The sequence below is a fragment of the Lepidochelys olivacea genome (genome assembly GCF_965140295.1).
Source record: "Lepidochelys olivacea isolate rLepOli2 genome assembly, chromosome: 16".
Lineage (NCBI taxonomy): Eukaryota > Metazoa > Chordata > Testudines > Cheloniidae > Lepidochelys > Lepidochelys olivacea.
Genome location: NC_140426.1, coordinates 17,608,159 through 17,618,422, shown reverse-complemented (window position 1 = coordinate 17,618,422; position 10,264 = coordinate 17,608,159). Strand labels below are relative to the sequence as shown.

Sequence of the window (10,264 nt, the reverse complement as noted above, 5' to 3'; positions counted from 1 at the left end):
TCCTGAGCCTGCACTTGGGCCTACCCATGCCCTTGGAGCCATCCGTCCTCCTGCAAGTCACATGCAAGGATTTTATTTAAACAATGTTTCATGTGAACACGACAAGGGGATTGACAGCTCTGGGGACTGGCAGCATATCCCCAGCATTGGGAGGGCCCCATCCATGTTTTCCCACCTCAGCCTAAAGGGTCCCCTTCTCGGGATGAAGAGCATAGGAAATGCTAGGCTGTATCAGGCAAGATCTTGTCTCTGACAGTGGCCAGAACCAGTTGCTCCAGGAGAAGGCACAGGAAATGCCATAATGAATAAGCCTGCCCATAAGAGAGTGGTTGATTTTAAAATGGGTCAATGGGGGTCTATGATGTGCGTATAGTTACATATGGAAACATGAGATTTCGACAAACCTGTTTTTTTATTGAAATCTAGAAGCAGCAATGGGGGATATATGGGTCTCTTCTTTTCTTTTCTTTTCTTTTCTTTTTTTTATTAAAGTGTTTTCATATTGACCTTTCTTGGGCCACAATCCCCAGAACGGGTTAAACTGTTCCTGTGAAATCCTGAAATAACACAGCCTTTGTTTTCCTTGCTGGCCGTTTCAAACATAGATTCTGGATGTTAAAAGCTTGCGATATTCAGGCCATCAGGAAGGTGTGTTTCTTCTTCTTCAAGTCCTATGAATTGGAGTGATACCTCCAGATTTTGTGTGCCTAAAACACAATCACAAAATGTGTTGCCATCGGATAACATATAACAGGAGAGACGTTACCTCTTCTCCTGCAGGTGTCTGGGTTGTTTTCTCCAATGATTGACGTGATTCTGCCTTTTCTAGATAGATCATTGTTCAGCACAAGCCACAAAGGAATTCTAGCTAAACTGGGATATCCTAGCAGAGGAGAGAGAGGGTTCTTGTGCTGGCAGCTTCTTTGCCTTCAGCTTGCCAACATTGCACGTTTTCTTCCCACCAAGATGCTGTTCTGGGACTGGAGGCCACAAGCTGTGAATGAGGTGTTGGATGTTGATAAATCATGGAAATGCCCTGGGACACATAGTGTTTTGTGAAGCTGATGTTCAGCTTTTGGATTGCCCCAAGTTATTGAAGCAACGCAGCGGTCAGTCCAGTGGAGCTTGCTCACTTGTCTTGCAGTCCCCTGGGGCTGGATGAGGCAGGTGGGTTGCTTCCATGCTAGCTTTGGGACAGCATCTACGTCGTTGCCATGGTGCTGCTGGTTTGGCTGGGCCTGGCACAATACCCCACAGTCACTGCACTTGAGGAACGGAATGAAATACAATCCCAGGGGCTGGGCAAGCATACACTTGTGCTGCATGGTATTTGCTGGCAGAAAGCATGGCAGCTTAGAGACCCTCTGATTTCCATGCCATCTTGCAGTATCATGGCACTTCTCTTAGCTCACGACTATGTGCTTGCCACGCTCCCCCAGGTGCCGCTGATGATGGTGGTGAGCTCTTCACATGATGCGGCTTATCGTCTCTGGGGTGCTCTATCATACATAAAGGACCACCACTACATAGATGACCCAGCTGATGCACACAAACACTCCAAAGAGCAGGCTGAAGAGAACCAGTGATCGGGCTTTTTTGGATGCTAGCTTGGCTTGGATCAGGTCTCCTCTGTTCAGGGCTGCTCGTGTCTAGGGTTGGGGGAGAGAATGTGGACAATGAGAAGAGAGATGCAAGTTTCTTGCACTTCAAAGACAGTTCTGAGGCCTCCCAAACAGAGGACCCTGTTTCCCTGTAAAAAGCTTTAAGCATATCTGATAAAAACCGAAGGCACTAACTATGACTAATGAAGAAGAAAACGGATGAAATTTCAGACCATCAAAGGCTCTGACTATGGATCCATGCAGAAAACCAGCAGGCACGGTCAGCACCCTTCCCAAAAGCCCTTTTGTTGATAAGAAAGAGCATTGGTTATCTATCCAAAGTGCAGCAAGATGCACCAGGCTGTCTTTCAACCACCAGCTTATTCACCCTGTCAGACACACAGGAGTACATTGTCTGGCCATAATGACCCATGTACAGATATGTATGAACTAAGCAGCCATGGGATGACCAGGGCATTATTTTATTTCCAGAGCTCTGGGCTAAGTATGTGTAGGGCTTTACTTCACAGAGCGCAGTCCGCATTGGGAATTCTCTGCCCCATGAGGTATTTGCAGAATCCATGTTACTAGGATTCAAGGAGCAAATAGACAATTAGTTGGGACTCCTAGTATAAATGGGAATTAGAAGTTTAACCATGGAGCTGGGTGGTCACATGCACCATGCTGAACTGATCACCAGATTTGGAGAGGAAAGGAATTCTTCCTGCCTTCCCACATCCCAAGCACCTGTTGACAGGGGCCTTGTTGACCGGTACGGCCATCCGTTAGGGCGTTAAGCAGAGCTTTCTTAGGATCATGTGAGCATATCCTTACAGCTGACAATCAATGTCCCTTGGATAAAGTGGGGCATGGGGAAAGAATCCCAGTGAAATGAACATGTAACTGGTGCCTAGCAACTGGAGTGCTTCTTGTCAGTGCTGCCAATTGTTCTGTGTAACCAACCACATTCCTAACTAGGTGAATAAACTATATTAAGCACAGGGACCCCTCATCCCTCCTCCAACCAAGGTCAGAGAGCGCAGGCCACAGGGAGGAAAGGGCACATCCTACCTCATGGGAGTAGACAAGGGCGATCACCCCCGTCAATAAGCAGCAGAAAATCGTCACCAGCACCGACTCCACCATATAATCTTTGGGCGGACGCCTCCTCTCTGCTGCTCCTGGAAGCCGACTGGCAGGAAGCCCGTTGTACTGCAACACAGAGCAAAGAATTCTGGTAATTCTTGAACACAGGTGATGTGGAGAGAGTGATCCAAGGACAAAGGGTCACTGCCTTGGGAATCCCTTTGCTGTGGAATTGCTGGAGTTGCAGATTGGAGAGGACCCATGTAGGTCAACCCACTCCCTCTGAGGGATTGCTCCTTATGCTATTTATTTCATTGTCATTCACTCCAGATTTCCAGGTCTCAAGCCTTGGGGCTTCCACCATTTCCTTTGGGAGGCAATTCTGCATCATCCTTTTCTAGGACTTCTGGGAACTCTCTGTGCAATGTACAGACCTGCCTGTTTACAGACCTGCCTGTTTACATACCATCTGCTGGCTTCCCCTTCTGACCCTGCTGCTGGAGGCTGAGCTGGGACTAGCCTACAAGTGGCTCAGTCCATGCAGTCACTTTGCACTGCATGTACTCAAGGCTGGCCCAGCTGTCTGCTTTGGGCAGTATGTGGATTCTCTGCCTTCTCCTTCCCCCCCAAAGGCCATGCGTTGGTGGAAGATTGGCCCCAGGCAGGAAGCTCATGCATGGGATATGACAGCCTAGGTAACTAATCTGTAGCATGCTGGTAACCAGTGAGAGAGAATGGGGGGACTGCAGGATAGGGACGAACATTACACTCAATAGTCATGAGAAGTGCTACTGTGGTTACATACAATAGTGTATGGGAAGGAGCCAGGAGGTAAATTCTGCTGCAAAGGTCCTGGCTGGTACATGATGGGCACTTGTCCTGAGACGGCCTGGAAAGGTGGGTACATCAAGTGAGCAGTCTTTGGGTCTGGAGGAGAATAGGGTGGGGGATCCCCAACAAAGCTTGTGTTGGTGACTCCTGAAGTGCACTTGGGTTCTTGCCCATCACCTGCAGGGAGGCTGGGCTCGACCGCTGTACTTGTGAGTCCACAAGAAGAGGTGCTGCCAGCACAGTCCTGCTGCCCCAGGCCTGTAATCCCTCCTCCGCTGTGGTCTGGAGTGGCACCCCAGGCTGGCCCCATCGCTCCCTCCACGCTGGCATTGCCTCTCTCCAGGGGCTCGCAGCTCCTCAGTCCCTCAGTCGAGGTGCAGGAGAGGTCGCCTTCCGTCTCTGGCCCTTTGAAGAAATTGCAGCAAAGGTTAAAGTGAGTGACAGGCACTTGCTGGTATTGTTGGTCTAAGGAAGTGAAGATTCCTCATTCCAAAGTGCTCAGACATGCCTCACAAACTAACGCAACTTCCACGAAGAAGAACGGCTCTACATGGAGCTGGGCAGCCAAAACAGCTCATCCTCACGTTCGTGCTGTGGGCCTCCTAGGTCCCTTCCACAGACAGGCCCAGCCAAATAAGAGCCGCCCTTGAACTGACCCAGACTGTCAGCTTGCAGTGAGACATTAGCTTTGTTTTTCTCCTGTGCCACAAGCAGCTGTGCTGAGATATTGTGGGGGCGCTGGGAGACCAGAAGCAACAGGCTTCAGAAATCTCGGGACATGTTGTTCTCTGGAGGTTTCCAGCTCAACCCTATTGGCCCAGGAGAGGGGCTTATTCAAATCTCAGAACCTCTAGAGGCCTGGCTGGGCACAATGACTTCTGCTTTTACTCAGTACTCATGAATCAGCCCAATGCATTAGAATTGCCGTCAACACGGTGTTTGTGTACCTGTCTCAGGCCAAGTGAATAGCAAAGACAGAGGTGGCTGTTACAGCGCTGTAAATACTGATTGACAAGAACAGAAGAATCTCAGTGTAATTGCACCTCATTCGCTCCTTGAACTGAGCATCAGCCTGTTGTTTCCAAGGCTCCGCTAATGTAGAGTTTATTTCATACCAGATCTGGTTGTTTAATCACTGCTTGGTGGCCTTACTGCCTTTTTTCCTCTGCCCTGTTTTTTTGTTGGAGGCTTGCTAACGGCAGCATGGCTCTGCATACCAGGGGATGTTTTCTTTTTAGTAGGAAATAACCGCAGGTTCTTCTTGGAGAGGGGAGAAGAAGGGAGTTGACAAACGAAAAAAAATTCGGTGTCTTTTTGGAAACTGTTATCATAGCCTGTTGATATGTGAAATTAAAAGTGCTGTTGAAAACATGATGGGGTTATTTACATGTGACTCAGCACAGAAAGTTGCGTGACTTCATGTATATGATCTACATACATGGGGACAACATGTTCTGGTGGTTTGTAATATTACTGGGGGTGATCCAATTAACATATTATACCAAAAAACCCAGTGTGTCCATACCATCCTGGACAACTCTGTCAGCTGCCATTGTGCACCAAATCTCAGCTCATGGTGATTTTTCAAGACGGCAGAGGGACAGTGGTGCTATGTAGCTATGCTGCCACGCCACCTTCTCGTGTAGTGCACCTTTTAGATTTTAAAGGACTCTGCCTACATACAAAGACAGCTGTCCTTTGACTCTGAGGGGCTGCGGCTTGTTGCACAGGAGACTCACACGCTGTGCTCTCTCCTGCAGTGTTTGCATTTATACTTGTTGTTTTTATTTAAATGGGCATAAATTATTGTGCTTAGCCTATACATTAATTACTAACGCTTACCATATATAAATGCTTTTATAAATGGAATGCACTGCACAGTTAAATAATTCCCATAATGCCCGTACGCTGTGGGTAGATAAGTGTTCTTTATCTTCATTTTATAGGTGGGGAAGCTGCTACAGCAAGGCGAGGTAGCTTGTGCAAGGCCACATGGTGAGTCAGTCACATATCCGGTAAGATCACTACAATTTGGGGCCTGCTGATTAGTATCTGTAAATCTCCTTTCCCCCATTCTAGGAGAAGGGTGTCTGCAATAATAATGCTCTGCCCCATAAGCAAACGCCTGAAAAAGGAAGTGACCTGACAGAGCAAAAACCTTCTCAGTGGCTGCTCTGGAGTGCAATGGCACTTTGGTCCAAGGTGCAATGCGTTGGGCTATTGAAATGTCACTGTGGGCCCAGCTGCAGCTGGTGGTTTCTGAGAGCATAGCTGGGCATGTGACACTTTAAAATGAGGCAGTGTTGTTGAAGGGAATCTGGGACTCTTGGGTTCCATTCCCTGCTCTGCAACTGACTTTACTGTGAGTCAGTGGGTTTCTACTCTTCATGGCCTTTGGTGTCTCAAGACAAGAATTAAGTTTGAGTATCGCTGTGGGCGGGCTGAGTCTCAGCTGAGCGGGGTTGTATCCCACTGATCTTCCAAGGGGGTGGGAGGGGATCTAGAGGAGGAAGAAAACCTTCTGGCCAATATGTCACTGTTGCTGTTAAGGGGAGGTCTATGCTAATGGCGTGTCTGGCATTGTGTTCTCAAAGAGAGAAGACATGAACTCATCCCGTGTGACACTGGGCAAGTTGCACCCTCTCCATGCCTTGGTTTCTCCATTCTTAAAATGGAGGGAATGATCTCTTACTTGGGTGGGAGGTCTAGGGAGGGTTGGTGACACACTTTGAGATCTCCAGAAGAAGGGTGCTATATGTGTACAAAATGCCATCACTGTCTGAATAATCCCCTGCAGGAAATTCTCCATCAGCTGGAAGCCCCTAGAGTCCCATCTTGGATGCCTGGGATTCCAGACAACTAAGGAGAATTAAACCAAACCAAGTCAGGCACATACCCTAAGGCTGCTGCCTGCCTCCTCCCTCCCTAGTGGCTGCCAGCACAGCACAGAAGCCTCATAACAGGTTGTATTGCGGGGCATCAATCTCAGCTATGGAAGAAGAGCCTGGCTTCCACACTTAGCAGGACACACAGCCATTGGAGCATGTCTAATTGGGGCTCTCACCTGAAGCTGGGACCTGCCAAGGAGAGTGAGAGGCCCAGCACCTGTCCAAACTGGGCCACCTCCCTGGTGTGAAATCCTAGTCAGTCCTTGGCTCAGGTTCCAGGACTTAGAGTTGGTTGCTGGTTTGTGCTGAGAGTGAGGGTCTGTTCTGGCTGCACTTCAGCAGGAGGGACCTGGGCAGAACCACCCACCCTAAGAGCTTTGGGTCAAGACAGAAGTGACCCTTCCTGCCCCAGGGACCTGCGAGTGCAATGAAATGTCTTGAAAATGGCCCTGACCCTGTAAGAAATTCTGCGTTGAATATTAAAGCTCTAGAGGGCCTAGAACCGCCCTCCCTAGCACCCAGAAAATTTTTAGGCCTTGCCCAATTTCTGTGGCCTGGTCAAGCAGGATAAACCCTCATCCCAGCTGACTGGATCTCCCCATGCACCTTCAGCTCTCCGTCGGGGGATTTCCTGCTCAGTATCTACCATAACATAAACCACAGCCTTCCTGCGGTTCAGCCACTATAAACACCACATGCTGGGCTGATATAGAGAAATAAATAAAAGAGCTGGGGTAGGTTAGCATCTGGCCTGACGGGGGAGGCGTGTCAGAGCAGAGCAGGCCCTGTGGAGTAGCTGTTCCTAGGCCAAAGAGTAGGTGCTCACCAGATTTCGTGTCAGTACCAGAGGCCAACAAACATCCATGGCTCCTTCTGAAGGGAGAAGTATCCCAAGGCTGGGTGTGTTCTGCAGAGTGACAGGTCAGCTGCCTGAGCAGGGCAGAGTAGGGAGCACCCCTGGATGGCCGCTAGGCCCATCCAGCTGTAGCTTCTATCTTTAGTTCTTTTGCTAAGAGAGAACCTACTCCTGGGCTTTGACTCTCCCCTCTGGAGGAGAGGAGCAACTGTAAAGAAATCCAAGTAACATCCAGCCCTTCATTAGTGGTTTATATTGCTAGGTTTGTGAGTGACTATTCCCTCTCCTCCAGACCTCTGAGAGATAAGGCAGCAATGACTCTCCTTCCTACATGGAGATACCGAAGCAAGGAGGCTACATGACTTGCCCAAGGTCAGTGCTTGAGTCAGTGTCAAAGTTAGGACTAGCCCTCAGGAGTCAGACTATTAATTGAAAACAATGTCCAAATGAGAGAGAGAGAGAGACGCCTGCCTGCCAGCCACCCACCCCACACTAGAGCACTTCTCTGGAACTAGAACAGTGGGGGAAATGGATATTTTGGTAGTTCTGAAAAATCAGAGAAAAAATCATTTTGGGTCAACCCAAAAGTGAAATTTTCCAGTTCAGCAAATCAAAAAGTAAATAAATAAATTTAGCTCAGTTGGGGTCGAGCTAAATGTTTTGTTTCAATTTTGAGCTCCCCGCCCCACTCCTTTTAAATTAAAGAAATAAAGGTAATTTTAAAAAGGTGTTTCCAATCAAAAAGTCAAAATGTTTTGTTTCAAAAATGACAAAAAATGTTTTGACTTTTGCAGATTTTTTTATCAGCTAAAATAAGTTGCCAACATCAACATGAATTTGTGAAGTGTGTCAATTGACTCGAATCTCCCCCCACCCCCCAGAGGAAAAAAGTTATATTTGCTCAGACTGTATGTCCTCCGGTCTTTGAGTGAGCTCCTTGGGACCCTCCTTAATGAGACGCAGCAGTAGGGTGCCCCCAACACCCAGCTGTGCCAGGGAAGGAATCGGTCGCTTATGCTGACTTCTCCATTCAGGCCCTCTGGGGGAAGCATGATGCTCTGGCAGCAAGACCACATGCATCCCCCATAGCAAGTGGGTCCAAGCTGCAGAACAGCTGTAGATAGGGCAATCCTCAGATGGTACTGCAGGGAGACACAGCATCCTTATCCTGCGCACACCTTACAGCAGTCTGGCTACTGCAGGGGCTGCACCTGTGTACCATGGCTGCAGTGTGATCGTGGCATTGGGATGTCACTGGGCCTGCTCCTCGGCACCTGGCCTTATATTTGATGTTCAGTGCCACACAGAATGGATTCACGTGTTTTCTCTCTAAATCCAATGAAATTCAGGGGTTCCCCAGGAGAGCAGCTGGAACCCAGCTGTCTCGACTGAGTTTTGCTCAAAAGTTGTGATGTTTGTTCAAACCCAAAACTCTGCGGGGGACTCCGTGTAGCTCCAAACCAGCTAGACCTCTGCCTGATTCCCACTTGGCTTAGCAGCGTGCCTCATGGATACACCTGTTCACATGTGTCCCCATGCCCATGACCCACCAGGTGGTTGAAGAGCCACCTACAAACAGCCTGTGCTTGAAGCTGCAGCTCCTTGAGGCTCCATATAGACCTGGAGGAGAAAGAACCTGTCTGAGTTGCTCTCCTATCTGGCCCCAATTCTTGGGGCAGAATTTCCTCTTGGAAACTAGGCATTGGGTTTTGGCTGCAATTCCTGAGGGAGGGGATTGCCTGCATGCTGTTTGTGACCACCTTTGTCCAAGGGCTGTTGTAGATAGTGTAAATACCCAGATTCCATGCCACTGGTTTCTCCTGTTAGGAACCTGACTGGCAAGGCCCTGAAATCTGCTGCAGCTCGACAGTGTGAGAAGTCACTCCCCCTCTTTGGTGACTGGGAGCTCCCAGCCACATGGAAACTCTCCCAAACATGCACAGACCAACTTCCTCCTTCCCCACAAAACACTATGCATCGCTTTGTGAATCAGAAAAGAGCTCTGGCAGCTGGTACTAGTCTCTAATGTGCTACTCTCCAGAGGGGGGTTCTCTTTACATGAACTAATAATGTAAGAGGTAACATGCTCTGAGCCTCGTCTGGGAACCTGGAATTCCTGAGTTTTATTCCTGGCTCTGATGCTGACTTGCTATATGACCTTGAGTCAGTTGCCAAACTCCTCCTGTGCCTCAGTTTCCCCATCCGTGGCAGGGAGATTATGGTATTTTCTTAGCTCACAGAGGAGATTGTATAACTCTTGGTAGACCCTAGTTTGCTACGAACTGCACAGACTACAGGGGTCTCCCACCTCCAGACACAACCAAATGCAGTTGAACTGGCCCTTATAGAGCTGAGCACTTGCCTTCGAGCCACCCAAGTGTATGAAGAGCAATGTCCAGGCATTGTGCAATGTCCAAGCATTGTTTACTCCGCCCAAAAGAAATGAAAATTCACGTTACCTGAATCAGTGGTCATTCTTCTCGCTTCTTAGTCAGTTTCACTCCAGACTATGCTGGTGAGCGACCCAAAGCAGAGCAAAGATTCCCTTTCAGTGGAATCAGCTGTTCTTAGGAAACTCTATTGAGCTATCTATGCTCCTGATCTAGAGAGAGAGTCCTCTTCCTGCATTTCCCTAGGGAGTGACTGTCCCGTGAACTAAGCCCTGTGCCTCCTTCCCTGCTCGGATTTAGTTTCCTGGGGCTGAGTTGAGCTTTATTAATAATTGACAAGCTTGTTTGCAGATGACTGTGTACACAAGGGCAGCGCAGCTCCTGTGCCATGGTGTTCCCAGCCAGGCCAGGCTGTACCAGTATCTCCCTGCTCCTGGGGGCGGGGTGGGAGTGGGGGGGGATGAAGGCCAGATGCAGTGAGACCAGCCTTCCCTATCTACCCTGGCAGAATGAGCATAAGCCTGTCAGAGCCTGCTCCAGATAAGGGGATACAATAGAGGGGGAGGGACACCCCCCAAACAGGCCACAAAGCCCTTTGAACTGTAAATACCT

At 48.9% G+C, this 10,264-nt stretch overlaps 1 protein-coding gene across 1 annotated transcript; it reads right to left on the bottom strand.

Annotated features, from left to right (window-relative positions):
- Window positions 1–393: 393 nt before the first annotated feature.
- Window positions 394–9,960, bottom strand: PRRT1B (proline rich transmembrane protein 1B). Its single transcript, XM_084649697.1, has 4 exons — window positions 9,722–9,960; window positions 3,493–3,923; window positions 2,673–2,813; window positions 394–1,649 (listed from the first exon to the last, which is right to left on the bottom strand). The coding sequence occupies exons 1-4, from the start codon at window positions 9,735–9,737 to the stop codon at window positions 1,503–1,505; spliced, it is 735 nt and encodes a 244-aa protein (XP_084505823.1). The 5' UTR covers window positions 9,738–9,960; the 3' UTR covers window positions 394–1,502.
- Between the last annotated feature and the right edge of the window lie 304 nt (window positions 9,961–10,264).

Bases quoted from the DNA above. Each gene is read 5' to 3' on its own strand.
- PRRT1B (XM_084649697.1), bottom strand. The intron at 2,814-3,492 runs GTATGTAACCAC...TCTGTGTTGCAG, and splicing joins GCTCCTTCCCATACACTATT to TACAACGGGCTTCCTGCCAG. The intron at 1,650-2,672 runs GTAGGATGTGCC...CCCCAACCCTAG, and splicing joins CCCTTGTCTACTCCCATGAG to ACACGAGCAGCCCTGAACAG.